The sequence below is a fragment of the Cucurbita moschata genome, unplaced genomic scaffold, assembly GCF_002738365.1.
Source record: "Cucurbita moschata cultivar Rifu unplaced genomic scaffold, Cmos_1.0 Cmo_Scf00002, whole genome shotgun sequence".
NCBI lineage: Eukaryota > Viridiplantae > Streptophyta > Magnoliopsida > Cucurbitales > Cucurbitaceae > Cucurbita > Cucurbita moschata.
In genome coordinates this window covers 7,618,867-7,640,365 of record NW_019268518.1, presented here as the reverse complement: position 1 = coordinate 7,640,365, position 21,499 = coordinate 7,618,867, and the positions used below count along the sequence as shown (strand labels likewise).

The window sequence follows — 21,499 nt, the reverse complement described above, 5'->3', positions numbered from 1 at the left end:
AGACCAAGAAGTTGCAGGGCGACTTTGTTCCCAGCTTTTTGTCTGACACAGAGATCTCCTCGAGGGCTTGTTGAGGGGTTATGGTGGTAGTTGCGTTAATGGATGAAAGTGGTTGGGAGAGAAGGCGGGGCTTTTGTGCATGTTGGAGTGAGAGGAAGATGACAACGGATTTTGTGGAGGATGTGTCAAATAAATTGAATAATAGATGGGTTTCTTGCAGAATGGGCGATGGGCTATTCATCTCGCGAGATTTGACGGAAAGCAAAGAAATTGGTTCCCATCCCACAACATTCAGATTTCAGTGTTTCAAATTCTAATGAAAAAAAAAAGGACAGCGCAGATCTGAGACATTTATGACACCACAAAATTGGAATGCAAGACTCACAGAAGTAGAGTTGAAGCTAATAAGATTGCCACTACTGTTTGTGATGTCGACAAGGTAGTTGGTTTGGTACAAAAATTCACCAACAGTTGGTGGACCTTTTTTTAAAAAAAAGAAAAAAACTCAATAATTTTGTTTCTGTAAATCAATGCAAGGGTGAATATCACAAATACATAGATAAAAGAACATGTATTTATCAAATTTTTATGGAATAATTTACGTAAAAAAACCTAACAGCACTAATTTAAATAGTTTTTAAGTTCAGAAAAATAATATTAATTTAGATAGTTTTCTATTCCATAAATTTGAGAAAACAACCAAATAAAAGGGATTTTCTAAAAAGGGTTGGAGAATGGGGAGGCGACTAGGGTTGGAGTGGCGTCCATATTTAAGAGCCCTCCACTATTTCAAACAGATTTTAGCGCCACACATCTGTGTCTGTTTTGAGGCAGAATGAAATTCGCGGTGAAGGCGTGGAGCAACTGCAAGGCGCGCACCGGATGTATACAGCTCGGAAACTGCCCTACCGCCATTGATACTCCTGCTTTACTTCTCTCTACTTGTAAAGGACTGCCTAATTTCATCTCTCCTGATCTTCTTCCGTCTCTCCCTTCCCCTGATTCTCACCTCCTCCAGTTCAGTCCTCTTCACTTGTAAGTATTCTACACTATTCCTACTCTTTCATCTCCATTCCGTCGTTCTCTTTTAATTCACTTTGTGTCGATGTTGTGATGAATCTGCTTATTCGCGTTCATTGTGCTTTTCAATTGGAGCGCCTCAGCCGGAGAGACTGCTCTACTTTGTTGCATTGATTTTCTTTTTATTTATTCGTTCTCTCACGTCGTAGGATTGTCTGTTTTGAGTACGTCTCGTGACCTGGAAACTATTCTACAGTCATGTGAATACGACTGGATAAAGCATGAGATCAGAAGTTCGTACTAAGTGATAATCGTATGATGCTTTTTGAAATGTTCTAGATTACTAAAACCAAGAGGAATGTGTCATGATGATTGCAGCTGATAGTACTATGTGTAGGAAAGTATGCTGGACGCAGGCTGTGTGTTTATGGAAATTGAAATGATTACTATGTCTGAGTTTGGGAAGCAACGACTACTTTACGTTGCCGCGACTTATGCCTTGGGCTCTTCCGAGATAGTTTATCGGTGGTTTTTCTGTAATCATTTGTATCCATGAAACAACTGTCAAGTAATTTATGGAATCCATTACTTTTATCTGTCTTTTGTCCTTGATTCAATTTCCATACTAGATAAATTTTTAACTCGTACATGACACGCTGTAATGAAAATTTGGTTCTCTTCAGAATTATAAAGTGAGTTCTACTTTTGTACTGGTAAGTGGTACATTAATTGATTCTGTACGTTGTTTCTTGATGTTGTTGGCGGTTTTTGTTCAGACACTTTATACTCCTGTTACAGCTGTCTTGACTCTGGTTTTATTTTCATGATTCCATCTTTTATTAATTAATCGGCTTTCCTTCACGGTGTAATCAAGAAATAAGTCCGGCAGAAAAGAAATAAAATGTTTCAATTATCACATGAAGATAGTCGTGTTTATTTGGTTTTTGGTTTCTTGTCAGCCACATTGACTTTTTAATCCTTAAATTCTTAGCTTGGAAGGTCCTTCATTGAAAGCGATATCAAGTATTGGAGGGCTACAGCATTTACTTGGGTTACATGAATATGTATTTGCAGCAGTAGCAAGGGATTCTGTTCAGTGCCTTCCAGAATGTAATGCTTCCAATAAATTTGGAGCATCTTTTGAGACTACTTGTGGTCGTCGTTTGGTAATGAGATTTCTGGTTTGGAAAATAAGTTTCTATGTTTGTGGTTGTTGTTTTGTATCAACTTCTGCTAGCCCTTCCATTACTATTTCGTTGGGAAAAGAAGTTTATGAGTTTGCATTGTAATTGTAGATAAGACCTGTTGAGTATGTTGAATTGATTTCGTCCATGAGACCAGACATTTGGGCCTCCTTGGCTGATGAAGTGCCATCGTGGGTTTCAGATAAAAGGAATAAAACATCAGTGGATCGAACTGTGAGATGGCTCGATGAATGCATCAAATTGAACTCAGTAAGAATGCTACAATGCCCCTTTTATGGTATTAGTTGAACTCTGCTAGATGTCGAATGTTGAGAAATGTAGGTCAAGTATGTTTGTGTGTTTTTAGACTTCAACTTGTGAATAGGTCCACGAAGAGAAAAGAAGCTGAGAAAAGCAGTAGACAAGAAATTTTACTGACGACTAAAAACTGCCTCCACGTTATGTCTGTGGGGACCATCTGGTTGTGCAATTCTATATGGAAATTTATAGCACGCAGTAATTAGATAGAGGAAAATGAAGCAGCTTAAAATGTGGACCATAATTTCCAAAGCAAGCTGGCGAAAGGAGGGAATAAGAATTCTGGTCTCTTTTAATTAGATAATGATGGCATAATTCTACAAATAAAATGAGGATATCATGAAAATATTTTAGTAATTCATCGAAAACCTGCTCATGGTTGGTGATTGTCGAATATATTCCGAATCGGAATATTGGAGTGATTGATTGGTAAGATTTTATTCACATTTTCTAGGAGTAGATTCCCAACTGTAAAAGGGTTAGGGTGCATAGTGTCTTGGCTAGATAGTACGGGTGAAGCTTTGAGACAAGGAGCATCTTAAAAAAATTGACTGGAATGTGGTTTCCTAATAGTATTTCGAAAGAGGTTGTTAACAAATACACAAATGAAACCAACATTTTCCCTATTCCTCTGGCTTATAATTAGAGCAGCCTCCGTTCATTTTGTTGTAACTTTAGTAACTTTTAGATCCTCCTAGATGAGTGTTGTTATGCGTTTGTTTTGAGGAACAAGGATTCTACCTCCCATACCTTTTGGTTTCATTCTCCTTCTATGTTGGGAATGAAGTTTTTATTTCTAACTAAAAACAAGAGTTTCTACCTCTTAGTTTTTGTGCCCAAAACAAGTTTCTTAAGTATTCTGTGCCAAATGGTTCCTCAGAGGTAAAATGCTCCGGATGTTATGGCTGATGACTTTTCAGTGCTTCCAGAGTATCATTCTTATGGCTTTCAGAATTCCCTCAAAAACAAGAGCGTTGGGCCATATACATTCAGTAAAATAAGTAAATGTTGATTCTTACAATTTCTAGAGTGCATGTGATGTCCACATTGGTTGGGGAGGAGAACAAATCACCATTTATAAGAGTGTGGAAACCTTCCCTTAGCAGACGCGTTTCAAAGCCTTGAGGGGAAGCCCGAAAGGGAAAGCCCAAAGAGGACAATATCTGCTAGCGGTGGGCCTGGGTTGTTACAAATGGTATCAGAGCCAGTCACCGGATGATGTGCCGGCCTTCTCGCTGTTCACCGAAGGGGGGTAGACATGAGGCGGTGTGCCAGTAAGGACGCTGGGCCCCAAAGGGGGTGGATTTGGGAGCGGTCCCATATCGATTGGATAAAGGAACGAGTGTCAGCGAGGACGCTGGACCCCGAAGGGGGGTGGATTGTGATGTCCCACATTGGTTGGGGAGGAGAACAAATCACCATTTATAAGGATGTGGAAACCTTCCCTTAGCAAACGCGTTTCAAAGCCTTGAGGGGAAGCCCGAAAGGGAAAGCTCAAAGAGGACAATATCTGCTAGCGGTGGGCCTGGATTGTTACAGTGCATCTTATGTTATATGACTGTTTTGTTTAGGACTCATCGAAGAAAAAGCAATATGAAAACCCTGTCATGATCAAGTGATAGTATTTAGTTTTTTTGTCTAGATTTGGTGCTTTTTACATTTTTCTTTGCCTAATAATGTCACGAGTGATTTGGAACAATCAATTTATTATTATAATGAAGACAGGTGGGGCTATTTTTGGAGCTATTGTTGGAGGCAATGATATGGAAGAACGCCAAAGATGTGCTTTAGAGGTGGTTAAGCGTAATGTATCAGGTTCAATAACTTTTTCTTTGATATATAAAGGTGAAATAGTGTCAAGATTCGTAGCTTGAGAACTAATTTTGAGCAATATCAATTTTTAGCATCTCCAAAAATTTGTTTAGGCTATCAGAGCTCTGAACAGCCAGTTTGTATCATGTCTTTAAACACAACATGTTTTTAAATCATTAGCATACAAATAAAATTTTGAACAGAATGCCAATGTTTTCGTTCCTCTGATTCTCGTCATAACACCCCTGACCCTCTCTCGTATGTAAGGGATGATTATTGTCCCTGGCTTCCCACATAAATGTTTCTCAACTCTAGTTTGTTCAGTTAAATCTATCATTTCTATCTTTGCTTCCAATTTCTTGTTCTAATTTCTCAGTTTCATCAAAAAAAATTTGGTAGGTTATTGGATTGGAGGTTTTGGGCTTGGAGAGAGCATAGATGAGCGTCCTGCCCTACTTGATGCTGTTACGGTAATAATTTGGCTTATAAAATTGTTAGGTTAGTCTTTTAGGCGTCCCGGTCCATTTCTTGCACCAACTGGGGTGTGGATGGTTTGCATGCGAACCCTACTAGTTAATGAGTTGAACTTTGAATCTTAATAGGTAGCAAGTTGGATTTGTTTGTGTATACCTTTCTTTGTTTAACAATTCTTTGGACCTTGCTCTTGTTTTTTGAAGTTTTTTTTCCTTTTATCATTACTTTCAACCCTTGATGAATTTTTTCCCCTAACAAAATAAAAAAGGTAACTGCGCTGTGATCGATTCCCTTTACTTCCATATCCCTTTTCTGTCTCTTTCTCCCCGTCATTTCCTGCACTCTCCATGTGTGTATGTCTGTATATATATATGTGTGTGTGTGTGTGTATTATCTTTATCATCTGCCTTCCAAGTACCTCAATTCAATGCTCTGTTTCTGTGATGTCCATTTTTTATTCTACATTTTCTCCCATGAGTTGTGAAGCAAAAGCATCATAAACCATATCAGAATTTATCTTTTTTGAAAAAGAAGCGTGCTTCTGGTAATTTGTTTCATTGTTTGGACAGGATGTCTTACCAGAGGAATTGCCACGCATGATATGTGGGCTCGGACTTCCAGGTATAGTTTTTCAATCTTCTAGGTTGAGTTGCTTGACGTATACATCCTGTTTCGACTTTTGATTGGATTTCTGTGTCCAGCCTATGGAAGCTGAAAATAGATATTTTTAATATTTTTTGTAGCTTGTGACTAAGAATTTTGGTTCAATCATTTTTGTCACTCTTTATGATGACCACGTAGTGCATTTTGTCATTGTCGCTTGTCAATCAAATTAGTTTTATTAAATATTACTATAGTCTATATACACACACATAACGTAACCTCAAAGTTCCAAATCTGTACTTTGAGCTTCTGTAGTTTATAAATTAGTGAATTCTTCACTTGAATCAATGAAATAGGCATCAAATGTGAGCTCAATATCATAACCATAGACTATACAACTCAATTAGTTAGCTACCCCTGATAAAATGTTGGATGGCATCTAACCAATTAGAGGTTTAATCGTTCATCTTGGTTGACCCATCCTATGATTAATCCACCAAGTTTTCTATTTTACATTGGTTCTCGCTTCAAACAATAATTTGTTTGGATATATGTTTTCTTTGATGTTGCAGAGGAGATCTTGCAGGGTATCGCTGCTGGAGTCGATCTCTTTGACTCTGCGTATGCTATCCATTTTGAATATGGTTTATCTTTCTGTGATTGTCATTGCTGAATGAGCTCTATAAATAGTTTAGTTACTGTGTTGCAGGTACATATATCACTTGACCCTTGGAGGCTTTGCTCTCACCTTCCCACTGAATGGAATTGCGGAGAAACGGCCTGACACGCACCTGAACGACGATGCAAGTGATCGGACAAAAATCAACTTAAGAGCAACACTTTATCGGTAAGTTTGACAATACTTCAGTCTATTCATGCTTGGTATTGATTTGGCAATATTTAATTCCTTATTATCTAATCGTAGATCCTAATTTGCATTGTTATATTTGCTAAAAATGGGTTATTTGTTTCGTTCAGGAAAGATACATCACCAATTCTCGAGGGGTGTAACTGCTACGCTTGCCTGAATCATACCAAGGCTTATATAAATCATTTGCTAAATGTCCACGAAATGCTGGCTCAGATACTGCTGGAGATGTATGAACATTTGACTACTTAGAAAATATTTAGTCGTCTGTCTCTAAATGCATTCTCACAGTAATGGTTCTCATCCTATTGCAGACATAATACTCATCATTATTTAGGATTCTTTCGATCAATCAGAGAAGCAATCAAGGCAGGCAAATTTCAGCAATATCATCAGAAATTCGTTGAGGGTAGGCGCAATCATCTAGCCCTGCCAGCCGCAGCAATCACTCATGACGAGCTCATCAAATAAGTAATTTGAATATTGCCAACAATGTTTTGTTTTACCGAACAATTTTATCAACTGATCATACTATTTATTAGGGGCAAGTACAACTGGTCACTCTAAATTTTCATCCTCACAATTCCCTCGTTTGTAGGATCTAATTGAAGATATGGTCTATCTAGCATTCAAGTTCTTCTGTTGATCCTGTAAATCTAATATTACATTCAACTTACTCATCAATAGGGATTTAGGACATAATATTTAAGAATGCAATCAATACCCTTGCTTTCTTCTTGTACAAAAATATATTTGCGACTATAAAAGCTTGTTTGGCAAAGACTTGTATTGCTTCACAGGTAAGGCATGTAATGGTATCAGACGCCAAAATTGCAGGGTGGCTGCAGAACATGTCTAGAATATGAGACAAAATCTGCTTGTAGATGCCAGTTTCAATACCAGTACTGGGATCGACAAAATAAGGTACCTGATATTTCGGGTTTAGATATTTAAAACAATGGAGGTAACAGTAAACATGCAATATATATAGCCGACTGAAGTAAATATGACAGACATCATATAACGTAAAACCAACTAGAGCATAGTTTGACAGTCTTGAGGCATTTTGATTTGGATGGATCAACTCAAACAAATTTTAGAACTAAAAAGTTAATCAATTCATAAAGTTTAATAAGTTGATAGGCAGGGAATGAGTTCAAACTATAGTGATTACCTATTTGAGACTTGATATATACGTATAAAAACTCACCTAAGGCAATGAGAGAAATAACATAACCTCAAGAGCAATGAGATATTCATTTCCTAAAAAGCACATGAATTGAGGGGGAAAGGGGGAAAAAATACGGAAAGGACTCTTGTATTAGTTTGCACGAACAATCTTCATTCTCGTATCATCTCAAGATGAGTAGGTTAGTATGATCAGATCGCATTAAGTGTAAGGGGGTGTTAAGGTTACAAGGTACTCAATATCGAATTCAATTTCTTGTAGGATTCTTGGACCTAAGGTGTTACACATGGTATCACAAAGGAATCTCTCCTCGTACGATGTGGTTTAGAAACGAACTAAAGTAGATGTTAGTTGGCATGTGACGCTCGACTCGTGCTCAAACTCCTGTAATTTCATTTACTCTCCCATTAATATTGATTTTTATTTGTTGAACCTTTTACAAATTTTCAAACTAACTACAACAAACTAAAGTAAAAAAGAAAAGTTGAAGTTTGATAGAATTAAATTTAGGTCAAATTATAAGTTTTTAGTAAAACTAAATTTATAATTTGATATCTACGTGTTGTTCAAACTATGGTGATTACGTATTTAAGATTTGATATCTACGTGTTTCCATGTCAAAAAAATGTCTTAAGAGTTGCGTTATAAAATCCACCGTGACAATGAGGGAAATACATAACCTCAAGAGCATGGAGATATTCAGACGGAAATCAAATAGCAAACCTCTTTCGATCCGGAGATGTTGAGAACTAACTTTGTCCGTTATGATCCTTCTCCCACGTTTATGAAAGATGCAAGGAAGGTCCAGCTCTCACAATGCCTCGCGCACACTTCGAGTATACTGGAAAGTTTATCCATATTTGTATTATAACAAAACACTACAATATATTAGCGTTGAGCATTCATTCATCCATTTACATTCTTCAACCAAAATATAAGCAGAGAGAGTAACAATGTTGGGAAATTAAAATAAACAAATAAGATCTGATTCAATCCTACGGTGTGAGAGTGTAAAATATTCATGCTACTTATCTGGATACTCAGCATATTCAAGTGGTTTTTTTTTTTTTTTTTTTCCTAATATAAGAAACGAACTTCATTGAAGCATTTTAAGCAGTATTAACACAGTGCTTACCCAACCAACTATTATCCAGTTTCAAAATTCCAACCTAATAGACCCTAACTACGAAAAACGGACCACCGGATTTATGAAGCTGACGGAAAAGAACAATAAAACAGAGTTAACTTGGCTGTGCTAATAACACGGGTTCTCTCCGCTACCTACTTTTAAACATTACTATAACGAATCATGGCGAAGGTAATCTAGTGATGTTATAGATGAAACTGAAAAGGTGAGATAAACAGGGTACAGGTATATGTAATATAGGGAGGATAGCCCATCAGCATACCAGGTTGTTCTCGTATGAGAAAAGTTGCAACTTTCTGGGTGGTGGGTCTGTTGAGGCAGTTCCCTATGAATGGATATTCACACTGCACACTATATCCACGATGGCGGACAACTCTGTTTCAACAAGTGGAAATTGGAAACTTGTTACAGAAATAATTGCGTCGTAGAGCTTCAGGATGCAACAAAAAACCAGTTTTTTTATGTATCTTTTCCATTCATTTAAGACAAATAAAAGCTAAATATCAAACCAATCTTCAAAGAAAATGCGTTCCAAATAAAACTGCATCCATTTGCATGAAATAAATTATTTTTAGGTACCAGGATGATTTTACAGAGTAAAATGGAGGAGAGGTGGCCATAAAGTCAACAGCTCAAGCTTTAAATAGATTTATATATAGGATATTGGTGCAACAAAAAATAGCTCGACCAAATTCATCGCGAAACTGCATTCCTTTTTGTAACCAACTCAATAAGCCACTTTGACTCTTCATATCTTCCTAGTAAACTCCATAGAAATTTAACTCCTCCATGCGTAACATATATTTTGTTCCAATATAACCTATGTAATTCAATAAAGGTTAAACCCCAAGCTATAAGAAGATAGTGTTGTTTTGGCCTCCGACATATGATAACTGCATAATCAGAAAGACACGTTACCAAATTAATATTCCTCCTGCTGAGAGAACTAACCGACACTGTTCTTGAGCCCCATAGAAGTCTTGCCAATGAAGAGAAGGAAAATGTGGCTACCTTCTCTTTAGCAACAAGATGAGAGACATCATATAAGGATAAGAGGTTACTGATATGAGCAATTTCCTGACCAGAACCAGATAAATACTTATTTTACCCTAACTTTTTTTTTTATTATTATTATTATTTTTTAATATCCATGAGTGTCCGGCCAACTTGTGGTGGACCTTGACTAATCTCTCGGGACAATTGTTTGATTCTATTACATTTGATTGTCAAGGCAAGTCTTTCAATCATAGTTTTAGAGATGCTAGAATGTAAGCATTGGCAAAAACTTGATTTCCACGACAGAAAATTATGTAAGCAGGATAAAAGAATATAGCAAAGTAGATAGGCTAAATCTTATTAATCCTATGTGTCTATCAGTCTGTCATCTCTGCGCGATTATGTAATTAACATTAACAAAGTAGTTCTAGGTCTACCGCGCACAACTGTTGGTTCCATTTAATTGCATTGATATGACATATAATCTTTGCAACTGTATCTGTTTAAAATATGTTCCACACCGGAATTGCATATTGTAGAACAAACTAGTTAAAGGAGGATATCAAGTAAAAATACCAGATGAAACACAAAAATAAAGACACATATTGAGCTGGAAAAAAAGAAACAATCCGGAGAGCTGGTTAGAATGAAATAAAGAGCGGATCACCTCCCTAAAACTTTTAAAAAATACATATGAAAATGAAGATTAATATCATGAGGATGTAAAATGAAGAATACGAGTAACTCGCGACAGTTCTCGGAGTCTTTTGGTGGATATCAATATCAAGTAATCAAGGCAACTTCATCAGAAGTGCTAATTCAAAATCATGTAAACGCGCAAATTTATATATACTTACTCACAGCGAAAAGCTTGAGCAAAAGGCAGAGATAAGATAGAAAACTTGTAGAAAGGTTGGTTCCATTGCTCGAAAACTGCATTATTTTCACGCGAATGCTGAGCTCGAGCTCTTCAGTTTCAGGTTCTGAGCGAACAGAGTTCATGTAGAAATTCTCACCAATGTTGCAGAAATCGGAAAGAGATTCCGATTCAGGAGGCCGGATGCCATTGCTTGGTTGAAGCTCCGTTCGGCACGTCGATCGTAGAGCAGTGGAGAGAGGAATAATGTGAGGTAGGTTAATTGGCTTGGAACTGCCGTATTCTTTTATATGAATTAATAGTGCGAGAATTGACTTCGTCTCTTTATTTATTTTTTGTTAAATAATAATAATTGGCGATATTTCTAAAATTTAACGAAAAATAAATTTAAAATTTAAAGTATCGATTAAAAAAGTATTTTAAGTGAGAAAGAGTCACGGATCTACATATTTTGGAGTTACTTTCAAAGAAACAAGCATAAACCTCCACGATGAAAAAAATATGGAAATATTAATTCATTAGGGAATAATATATTTTAATCAATTTATTATAAATATTATTAATTTATGTTAACCATTATGATTAATTATTTATGGATTGATCCTATTACTAGAGTTGAATGTAAATAATTGACCCAGATACTCTACTTGTGATTGAATTGTTTGTGTGTCACTAAAATATTGAAATAAATAATTTTAAGGATTGAAATGAAAAGAAATAAAAAAAAATTGTAAATTGAATCCTAGAAGACAAGAGGATGTCCAAGTGAACAAAAGAATGAAAAAAAGGAAAAGAGGCAAGACAGCTAAGCAATTTCCCTCCCAGAAAAAAAAAATGGAAAGAAATTAAAGTATCTACAAACGAAAAGGCGAAAAGGTTAAGAGAAAATCTTGTAGGACTTGAATGAAAGAATAATCTGGCGAAGTCCCCCAATGGGCGTCAAAACTGCAATCGACACTCCAATGATCGTCGCCGTCTGCAGATCCAAAACCCCCAAATTCGTAAATAAAGTAAAATGAAACGAAATAAAATAAAATAGCTTCCCCACAAATTTTATTACGTACCCAAGATGCAATCCAGTGGAAGCTCCATGGCTTGGGTCGTTTAATTATCAACCACATGATGCAAGGCACCTGCCATGATTCAAATAAATCATTATTTATTTATTTAAAAATAAAAATAATAAAAATAATTAAAACCTTACAAAATATGAGGTGGCAGCAAACACTAATCCCCCGAAGAATCCCAGTAGTCCTCCAAAAAATGGAATGCACATCCCCACAAATCCTACTAATGCTGTGGAAGCCCATACACTCCGATTAATTATTTTTAAACAAAAATTGATTCCATTTCAGTTAGAATGTACTTACCAACGTAACTGCTGCGGGCAATGAGTCGCAGTGCTCGACTTGGCTTGAACCGGTAGCTTCCTACTAAAGCCGATTCTATGGTGTCGAACACGGGCATTGCGAATACCTAGGAGGAGTAACACAATGTTATTTTAGAAATTAAAAAGAAAAATTAAATTAAATAACACACTAACCTGGTAGCTTCCAATGACGTGCAGAAAAACCATGAAGTTGGCAGCAGCTATCAGCCACTTGGGGTTCTCCAGGGAAACAAGAACGTCGTCGTCCACAGCGATCCCAAACGCCCAATATCCGGATATGGAAACCGAGATGTAGCAGATGGCAACAATCACGTAAGCCACCGTAACCCCACGCCACATCGGCACCTTCGACGGCTTCTCTTCCGTAGACGGAATGGTGGCTTGTATTTCCAAAACCACGCTGTGCCCCGCAAATGCGAACGCGATGGTCCCAATTCCGTTCAAAGCATCGAAGGCCTGGCCGGGGGCGGTGTGGGATCGAACCCCGTACGTGACTTGGAGGGAGTGGTGGTCCTCGTTTCCTTTGATGAAGGATGCAACGCAAGCCACCATGGAGTAGGCGAAGGACATGATTGCAGCAAGTAGAGACACTCCTTTCAGGGAGTTGAAATTCGGGCTTTGGGACATCACCAGTTGAAGCACCGTGAAGAACAAGATGAAGTACGTCTCTCGGATTTCATCGAACGTGTCCGGAAACACAAGCTCGCACGACTTTTTCAGGGACTTGCCCCCGGTCACAGCGTACACAATGCTGGAAGCTACCTGAACAGTGAGTTGGAGGGGCATTATGGTCCAGTACCCAAGCTTGGGTCCGAACGCGTACATCCCGAGCTCCGGGTATCGGTCAAACCGCCGCCCGGGAGCCACCTCGTGCAACTGCACCAGCTGCCACAGCGAGTAGAACGTGATAATCCAAGACAGCACAATCGCCGTCACTCCAGGGGCCCTATATGCAATATGCAATATATATATATCATATCAACAACTTAAATTAAAATCCAATCATGTCATCTCAACTACCTATCTATCTACAAATGCATAAAACAACAAACCATCCAAGCTGAGACACGGCAAAGGGCAGGCCGAGCACCCCCGCGCCCACCATGGCGGTGACATTGTGAAAAGCGGAGTACCACCACTTGGCTTTCCTGGAGGCGGTGATGGGCAGCCAGTTGTTAAGTTGGGCATGGGGCTTGTCTTCTTCGGGTGGCGTCGTGGAATGGGTGGCCTGATCGGGATGAATTTCTTCATGGCTTTGGATATTGTTCTCTGGATCCTGCGATACAATAAGGCACATTGAAAATATATAAACAATGAAAGGGAAAGCGAGATAGAGGGTGAGAGGTACCATTTGGAAGGTGAAGGAGGAAAGGGCTGTAGTGTTTGAATTGAGATGGAAGAGTATGGGATGGGGGTGTATGTATATATATATCTGCTAGTGTTTGTGTGCGGTGGGAGACAGGTTTGAGAGTGGATAAAGCGTTGATTCGGAGATCCTAGAATCGCGTTGTTGTTGTTGTTGTTGGTTTTTTTTTTTTTTTTTTGAACCATTCCTCGTTTTCCACAACCTTAAATCTGTATGTTTCATCTCATGTTTCAGATCCTAACGCGAAGCCTTTGGGAACTCAGATATGGATAATTGTCTCTTTTCTTTTTTTGGTTCTTCAAACCTTCTTGTCCATGTATTCTATTTCGTCATGTTTCCCACGTTTTTCTGCTTCCTTTTCTATTCTTTTTCTCTTCTTTTCTTTTCTTCATGACATATGTTTTTCTTAGTATGATATACAGATGGAACGTTAAATAAAATACGTAAGATGCATAAGCTACTTTAAGTTGACACTAAATCATTTAATTGTTTTATTAGTGATGTAAGTAGATTTAGCATAAGGTACTAAATTGTTTGTTAGCTCAGTAGGTTGTGTTATTTTATGTTGCTTTTATATATATACATATGTATATTAATAAAAATGTTGTTTTGTGATATTTGATGATTGGAAAGTATGTCAAGTTATGTTAAGTTTCTATTATTTTATCTTTTTCATAATTTCTGTTATTAATAAAAATTAGTGAAGCATATTTGGGCTAAATATGACATTTTTTACGGTTGCTCGTGTGGCGTACGGCAACGAGACAACTCGGTCATCAATAACAGTCGTGATTAATAGTGACGATGATGACACAATGAGCGCCAATGAAATCAATATGAATCAAAGACTGACAAAATGAATGACGCTCGAGAACCAGGACATATACAAACAAAGCAGACAATCATTGATTTTGTGGAGGAGCAGAGGTCCGAGTGTCACTGCGAGATGAGTTAGGTGCAGCAACAAACCTGAGCTGCGGGTTGGAAGACATCAGGCGGACAAGCAAGGAAGATCATAGAGAGAGAATAAAAAATGTTTCCCATAGCTTATGGAGTGATTTTAGTTTGATATCTTCAATTAACAAAGGGAAATAAAAATAAATATAAGAGTATCTAAATTATGACGTAGGTAGGAAGGGCTGGGAGCATTAATTAATGTAGAAAAAGAAGCATATGGTGACACAAAAATTCCAATTTTCACACATCAAATTGTTGTTCCAGTCAAACCAAATTAGGAAAACCCGTCCCTCTCAGCTGATGATATAAATTAGATAAATAAAGATGCGTATAGAAATATTTGAATCTACCTACTTTTTTGGTAACCACTTGGGAGTTGGGGGCTTTGTGCTTTTACATTAGGCTTGCACTACCTTCCGGAATTTGGTTCTCAGTTTGGAGAAAAAAAAGAAAAGAAAAGAAAAGAGACACGTGCATTAATAAATCTTTCTATTATTATCTTTTAATCACGTGCACTCTCAATGTATTTTTGACCAATTCTTTATATATTTTTATAATAAAATAATAATAATCAGTGTATTTATTATTTAATTGGTGACTCGGTCTGGAGACCTGCAGCTTGAGGCCCACAGTAATAAACCACTTTTAATTCCAACTCATTTGTGTTCCACAGTAATAAACCACTTTTAATTCCAACTCATTTGTGTTCATAATATCTTTCACAGTACAAAATTAAATGGGAGGCAGGGGGAAGCAGATGATGGCGGTGATTGGACGGAAGGGATGACGTGGAGTTTGCATCAAATTAAATGGTTCAACACGTTTATTGTTGGCGGAGCGGAGGGAGGCGGGAGACACATTTTTCCTTCCCATCCCAGCCCATTCTAATTTCTAATATTAATTTTTATTATTTTATTCAATCTCTGTACATATATATACTTTTGACTTTGACTTTGAAAATTTTGACCAATAGCAATCCTATTGGATATGCTGCAATACTAGTATATTCAATTCACCAAATTTAGCAATTGACTTTCCTCTTCGATTTCAACCTATAAAAACCAAAAACTTTCTTCCTCTTTCCCATCACTTCCCTCCTCCTTTACCTCCAGCTTCCACTCCACAAGTATATCCATCCATTGTCAACTCAATTCATCTTATCATGGCTTCTAATTCCAACACTGGTCCTCCCGAGACAAAGAAATACAAGGGCGTACGACGGCGTAAGTGGGGGAAGTGGGTGTCAGAGATTCGAGTTCCGGGCACACAAGAGCGCATGTGGCTTGGTTCTTACTCGTCGCCGGAGGCTGCCGCCGTGGCTCACGACGTCGCATATTATTGCCTGAGAAGACCCTCAAACCTCGACCACCTCAACTTCCCGCCCATGGTTCTGCCCTTGACCAACCACCTCCTTATCCGAGACGACATGTCGCCTGGCTCCATTCAGAAGGCAGCCTCCGACGCTGCCATGGCCGTCGATGCGCAGTATATATGCAACAGCTCGCCTGATCGGGGCAGCAGCGGTGGGACAGGGGCATTTCACGGATCAGGATACGAGAGCTATACTGCGATGAATGATCAAGATCGAGATCGAGATATTTCCATCGAAGATTATCTGTGAGCGTCAATTTGATCATTGGTGATTAACGGCGGGGATCTTATGATAGTTTTATCGAATAGTGATCAATTTTTCATTAAGACTTCCGTCGGGGCCGGGCAGGATCTCCACCTTTCCATGATTTAAAGTGGACTCGAGAGATTAAATTGTATTAAATATATAAATTAAATTAAAATATCGGAAATTGTGGTCGTACCCTAAGAAATAAGAACATGAATGGTTGTGCTATAAAAGCTAGAAACAAAGATACTGAATTTAGTACGCAGAAAAGGATTCTCTTGAAATTAATAAAAATTAAATATCATATATATTTAAAATTCAAAGCTCTCCCTTTCTAATATTATTACGCGAGCTGTGTATTAAAATTTGATAAAAATGATGGAAAAATGAAAGTGAGTGGATGGGAAAATGGACGGTGCCATACAGAAACAATGGTGTCGTCAAAGCCAAGAATTTCGGTGTGAATACGAACAAAATTCAAACTTCAAACTTGGAGCTGCATTAATAACAGTGACGAGGCAAGGTTTTTGTTTTTGTTTCTTTCTGAAACGTGGGTCGACTCACCATGGTCGTGGACCATTAAATTATTTACATTAATTAAACTATTTATTTCGTATGTAACAAAAGCTGGAATAGCTCAGTTGGTTAGAGCGTGTGGCTGTTAACCACAAGGTCGGAGGTTCAAGCCCTCCTTCTAGCGTTTTTAATCACCAAGTTTTTGTTAATTTTATATTCAGGTTTTTAGTACAGAAAATGAAATAAATTATCTATCTACATCATGAAACCACTTAATTCTAACACTTCCTCTAAGATTTTGATCATCAAAATCCTAACAAAACTGATTAAAAACAAATCAGTATTAATATATTTATTAGTTTAAGGTCACTTGAATGGAATAGGATTAAAGGAAAAAAAAGTGAAGCCACATCTCATAAACAAAGTATGCATTTCAGGAAAGTGGAGACTACCCTCGTGTAAAACAAATTTGGTTACTGTAGTTGTAAAAATAAATAAAGTATTCTTCAAAACAAACAAAATAGTAAGCAGATAAAATTATTTTTTTATCGACAAAAAAAATTATAACTATAATCGGACGCAGACAGATTCTTGGGCTATTGAATCAAGCAAATGCGAACAGATTGACTGCAGTATACTCTACATAAATTACATTTATAAATAGCTATAGAAGAGCGTTGCTGTGCTTAGAAAGGGATGATGCGTTCTAAATTTCAAAAGCGAGCTAACTTCTGTACATTTGGCTTCCAGCTTTTTATGGCTTTTAGCTTAACTTCGATTACGCATTTGAGCTCAGAATTTTGAGTGTTCCTTGAAATAAATAGGTAGCTACATATCTTGCTTGGGCCTTCTGCTCAACTCTGAATAGTGACCACCCATTAACTGCAAAATCTCCTCCCAGAGTCCCTCTGATGTGGCGCCACTAATTAGATTTGAGCTACAAGCAGCCACATGCCAGTAATCTGATTCAATCTCCTCCCTCAATTGATCCAGTTGCCACCCAGCATAGCCCACAAAGAATCTGAAGTCCTGAGGCTTAAGGATTCCCTTCTTCACCAGCACTGCAGCTTCATCAAGGCTGTTTCGAGCGCCAAAGCAGAGGCCTGGGATCACTTCTTCGAACCCATGGAGTTTCAATTTTTCTCCTGTTTTCATCAAAAACATGCTCGCCTCAACAGGCCCTCCAAAGTGTAGAGAGCAATCAGAGAATGTAGTTGCTAAGTCAAGATTGGTTGGATTCATATGCTTGATCTTTTTGTGGAGCGGGGAATTAATCACAACCCCAAATGGCCCCTCCTCAGGATGTCTGTTTCCACATCTGAGGAGAAGAATGACTGTTCGCTCAAAACTGCGAACACCCTCCAACTTCTCTGTGGCCACAAGGACACACCCAGTCTCAGGCACAGGAATGGGATGTGCCCACTTCAGGCCCAGAGGCCTACACTCGTGAGCGTCACCCTTTGCATTTTCCACCTTCTCTGCCTGCAAATAATTCACACCACACAAGAATAGTGCATTGGATGATCAAGGAGTTTACATTTCTTTCATTCACCCTGTTTTGTCTGCATTTATGTTCTTCACCTATCCTACCTCATGAAACCAGGTAACATCATAATCTTCTAATGCAACAAAAGATAAGCTTTAGGCGTGTATGCGAGGGTTTCTACCCTAGGGAACTAAAAACGCGGTATCTCATAATTACCAGATTATACCCATTTCCTATTAGGAGTATGATCAAATTCTGTAAAAGCATCATAAATCACCTGCTCACGAGCGAATAGGTTTGCTCTGAATTCCCTCCAGTCCAAATTAATATGATGTGATTTTTGGGAAGAAGATTCATTAGTTTTGTTGGCATCAGAAATGTTGTTTGATTTAGCGTCATCTCCAGGTACCGAATGGTCACCATGTCCTGCACTTACGAAAGAAAAACAAAAAATGATATTTCTCACGGTGGGCACAGATAACAAATATTAAAACGGTTTCCAAAAAGCACTTTATATTCAGGAACAAAAAAAAGAAAAAAAAAGAAAAAAGAAAGAAACTGATACAGAATCATACAAATGTTATTGGGAAAATCCAATGCCCTGATTTTAGGTTTCAAGCTTACATATACAATTCTACAGTCAGTATTACATCCCAATTCCCAAGCAGAGCAAAAGGGCAAATATCGTAATGCCAGGGAAATGTGAAAAGAAACTCGGAATCCGAATCAAAGAAGAAGAGATTAAGAATTCTGGAAGAAGAAAAGTACCAGGAGAGGGAGAATTGTCGCGATTGTTCTTGGCAACCGGTGTGACCAGAAATGAGCGAGAAGCAGAAGGCCTGAAAAGTGGGATCTCAAGCAGGCGCAGAAGATGAGCGCCAAAGAGATGTGAAGAGGAAAATCTCCTCGTAGTCTTCGGCAAGCTGGGAGAAATGGGTTGTTTGAGTGAGAAGGTGGCGGTGTTCTTGAGATTTGCAGTGCAGAGATCCATATCCGAAACGATTTTGCTGGGGGAATTAGACACGAGTGTGGGAAGGAATGATGATCCAATCCAGAGCAGAGGAAAATAACAGGTGGGAAAAAGGAAAAGAAATAGAATATTATGGCGAGACGATATAATGTTGAAGATTAAAGGCAAACAATGAGCAGCCAAAAGTTGAGGTCAAAATTATAGCAGGGCGCCGAGAGAATATGCCATAGTTTAAGGGAATCATGTCGCCGAATAATTTCTCATGTGGCCTTTTGTTGGGTGCCATAATAAATGAAGCTTCAGTTAGTGTTATTGATTCAACCCAATCTATTTAAAGACCTTACATATATTAAATTATAATTTGGAAATAAAAATTTAATTACGTGATGATATTAGGGTAAAGATGTTTCTTCAACCAAATTCCCGCGACGATTGCAAGAGCCAGAAAAGTTTTCCACGAAAAAACCAAACGACTACAGAACAAAAATAATGGGAACTTTTTAATTTCAAGTTAACCACCGTGCCGGTGCGGTTGCGTCTGTCACCGCCTGTATCCAACCCTACCAGAAGCCGAAGCCACAGCCACACTGCTTTTTCTCACCGAATCTGTCTCCGCTATTCCCTTGGATCGAACATGCAAGGCAATGGTCTCAATGGCTTTTGATTCCCATCTTCTCCAGCAGCCGTCTGGAACCTGACGTGGTCCCATGTAATTCCAGCCCCTCTACATTGTGCTTGCTGAAGCCCATTTATTGAACCCTACCAGCCAAACCCTGTTTCGCCATTCCTTTCAAGTTAGAATCAGATTTCTCTGCAGGCTGGCGTGTGTGATACTTCATTTGGGTGCCTTCTGTTTCTCGTCATCGTAATTGTTTGTTTCGTTATGTGGCTGTGTGCTTCTAGGATCTTGAAGGATTTTAGCTGGGTGTTGGATTCAAGTCATAGTTGACCATTTTCTTGACGGAAGCAAATTCACTAAATCCTCTGAGCTAACCTGTCCTGTAATTGCTTCGGAGCCTCTTTCTTAGTGATAGGTTCCGAGGCAAAAATTATTCGATCAGGCGCCAAAATGGATGTCAAATAGTTCGAAAGATATGGTTGGCGGTGACATGTTGTCTTTGGCAGCTATAGGTTCTTCTGAAGTTTCAGAAGCGTCCCCTGATTCGCTAAAGAACACGCCCTCTAACATTGCAAAATTGGAGGATGTCATCGAGCACTGCGAAGGTAGGCAGAAGTATCTTGCACAGACAAGGAGTCCTTCCGACGGCGGCGATGTTCGCTGGTATTTCTGTGAAGTACCTTTGCTTGGGAATGGTGAGCGCTTTTCATTTTTTTCATCTTTAATGGTATGTTTTCGAATGCGACCTGGGCAAAATTGATGAACAAAGTAGAAAACGAAGGTGAAAATAACCGATGCAAACTTCTTGAGAGTTTAACGACGAATCATATTTGAGGATATACTGAGAAGCCTGTTTTAGGAAGACATAATTCAAAGGATTTATCCATCCATTGCCTTCCTTATAAACTTCTGCACCTATAAATACGTATATATTTTGTTTATCTTTTCTATTTTGAAATAATTAAAGGGCTTTCAAATATATTTTGTTTATCTTTTCTATTTTGAAATAAATACGTATATATTCATCTTATGAAGGTTTCCTTCTATTCTTGTCAAAGGGCTTTCAAACCTTTTGATGACTTTCTGCTGCTTGTGTTTCAACAGAGCTAGCAGCATCAGTTCCTAAGACTGAAATAGTTGGGAAGGGTGACTATTTTCGATTTGGCATGAGGGATTCTCTTGCAATAGAGGCATCTTTCTTGCAGGTGTATTTTTCGACCTCTTGGGTAGTCAGTTGATGCTTATGTTCACCCATATTTCATGAATTGCTTGTAGTGAACTATCTTGTATTTACCTTCGACAATATTTTTAACTCATGAAATTGTCTTCCCACTCACCTGCATGTGTGCTGAATTCATTATTGGATGCTAATTGTAGTTTTAATCAAGTGAAGGATACAAAATTTGATGATACCATTTTATAAGGAGTGTAAATCAAATGGGGGTGTACTAAGACCCTAAAAAAATCTTGGAATTCATGCATAATTCATAGCTTTTAGACCTGAAGCTTTCGATGTGTACATATTAACTGCTGTCGGTAGTTTTTATTACATGTCTAACGAATTCAGTAGTCGTGGATATTACCAACCATAAAATCAACTTATCCAGTTTCTGTAGGGCATTTTTTCTGTGTCTGCAATAGTTTTGAGTGGAGGGAGGGAGGGAGGGAGGTGCATTGGTAAATTTGCTGTGTTCCACCTTCTGATTGTTTTGTTTCTGGCATGCAGAAACTACCGGAGAGATCATGACACTGCTCTTTTCATATTGAAACACTTATATCGAGATATTCCTGAAGATCCCGATACACCTCCAGAATATACTGAACCCGATTCAAATGATTGCTGGTACAACCGAAGAGAAACTATTGAAGAAGAGCTTTCTTTGACATTTTCCGATGAGAATGTGGTACGAAACTTCTCTAGAAAAGCAAAGAAAATGATGAAAAATCATAGATAGACAACAAGCACATCGAATGGGGATTAGGTTAGTGAAGGCTGAACGACCGGGATTGGCATGTTAATGAATATGCAAATTTCCTCTATAAAAATGGGGAGATTTGCTGTTGGCGGGCTTGGGGTCACTTTACTCGG

At 38.2% G+C, this 21,499-nt stretch overlaps 5 protein-coding genes, 1 long non-coding RNA gene and 1 other non-coding gene across 11 annotated transcripts; 4 read left to right on the top strand and 3 right to left on the bottom strand.

Moving 5' to 3' along the window:
- Positions 1 to 735: 735 nt before the first annotated feature.
- LOC111464336 (queuine tRNA-ribosyltransferase accessory subunit 2-like) lies at positions 736 to 7,018 on the top strand. The gene is made up of 10 exons (XM_023108503.1): positions 736 to 1,035; positions 2,012 to 2,186; positions 2,316 to 2,474; positions 4,244 to 4,337; positions 4,734 to 4,804; positions 5,378 to 5,429; positions 5,984 to 6,032; positions 6,121 to 6,258; positions 6,390 to 6,509; positions 6,594 to 7,018. The coding sequence occupies exons 1-10, from the start codon at positions 836 to 838 to the stop codon at positions 6,748 to 6,750; spliced, it is 1,215 nt and encodes a 404-aa protein (XP_022964271.1). The 5' UTR covers positions 736 to 835; the 3' UTR covers positions 6,751 to 7,018.
- On the bottom strand, positions 6,885 to 10,755 carry LOC111464343. Of its 5 annotated transcripts, none has more exons than XR_002714021.1 (4): positions 9,534 to 10,755; positions 8,878 to 9,435; positions 8,192 to 8,309; positions 6,885 to 7,207 (listed from the first exon to the last, which is right to left on the bottom strand). It is a non-coding gene; the product is annotated as an uncharacterized LOC111464343 (long non-coding RNA). The 5 variants fall into 5 exon arrangements; XR_002714022.1 differs by having other exon boundaries at positions 8,878 to 8,990; XR_002714019.1 differs by having other exon boundaries at positions 8,878 to 9,631; positions 10,473 to 10,755.
- A 547-nt stretch (positions 10,756 to 11,302) lies between these two features.
- LOC111460912 (lysine histidine transporter-like 5) lies at positions 11,303 to 13,560 on the bottom strand. Its single transcript, XM_023104279.1, has 7 exons — positions 13,549 to 13,560; positions 12,931 to 13,154; positions 12,032 to 12,824; positions 11,859 to 11,964; positions 11,693 to 11,784; positions 11,553 to 11,621; positions 11,303 to 11,464 (listed from the first exon to the last, which is right to left on the bottom strand). The coding sequence occupies exons 1-7, from the start codon at positions 13,558 to 13,560 to the stop codon at positions 11,366 to 11,368; spliced, it is 1,395 nt and encodes a 464-aa protein (XP_022960047.1). The 3' UTR covers positions 11,303 to 11,365.
- A 1,742-nt stretch (positions 13,561 to 15,302) lies between these two features.
- LOC111463781 (ethylene-responsive transcription factor ERF020-like) lies at positions 15,303 to 16,136 on the top strand. The gene has a single exon (XM_023107688.1). The coding sequence runs from the start codon at positions 15,364 to 15,366 to the stop codon at positions 15,820 to 15,822; it is 459 nt and encodes a 152-aa protein (XP_022963456.1). The 5' UTR covers positions 15,303 to 15,363; the 3' UTR covers positions 15,823 to 16,136.
- Positions 16,137 to 16,445: 309 nt separating this feature from the next.
- On the top strand, positions 16,446 to 16,519 carry TRNAN-GUU. The gene has a single exon. It is a non-coding gene; the product is annotated as a tRNA-Asn (tRNA).
- A 420-nt stretch (positions 16,520 to 16,939) lies between these two features.
- LOC111456876 (UPF0301 protein TC_0483-like) lies at positions 16,940 to 19,049 on the bottom strand. Its single transcript, XM_023098930.1, has 3 exons — positions 18,590 to 19,049; positions 18,099 to 18,247; positions 16,940 to 17,817 (listed from the first exon to the last, which is right to left on the bottom strand). Exons 1-3 carry the CDS (start codon positions 18,810 to 18,812, stop codon positions 17,164 to 17,166), a joined length of 1,026 nt encoding a protein of 341 aa, XP_022954698.1. The 5' UTR covers positions 18,813 to 19,049; the 3' UTR covers positions 16,940 to 17,163.
- Positions 19,050 to 19,190: 141 nt separating this feature from the next.
- LOC111456884 (phospholipase SGR2-like) lies at positions 19,191 to 20,838 on the top strand. Its single transcript, XM_023098943.1, has 2 exons — positions 19,191 to 20,105; positions 20,515 to 20,838. The coding sequence occupies exons 1-2, from the start codon at positions 19,865 to 19,867 to the stop codon at positions 20,646 to 20,648; spliced, it is 375 nt and encodes a 124-aa protein (XP_022954711.1). The 5' UTR covers positions 19,191 to 19,864; the 3' UTR covers positions 20,649 to 20,838.
- Positions 20,839 to 21,499: the final 661 nt, after the last annotated feature.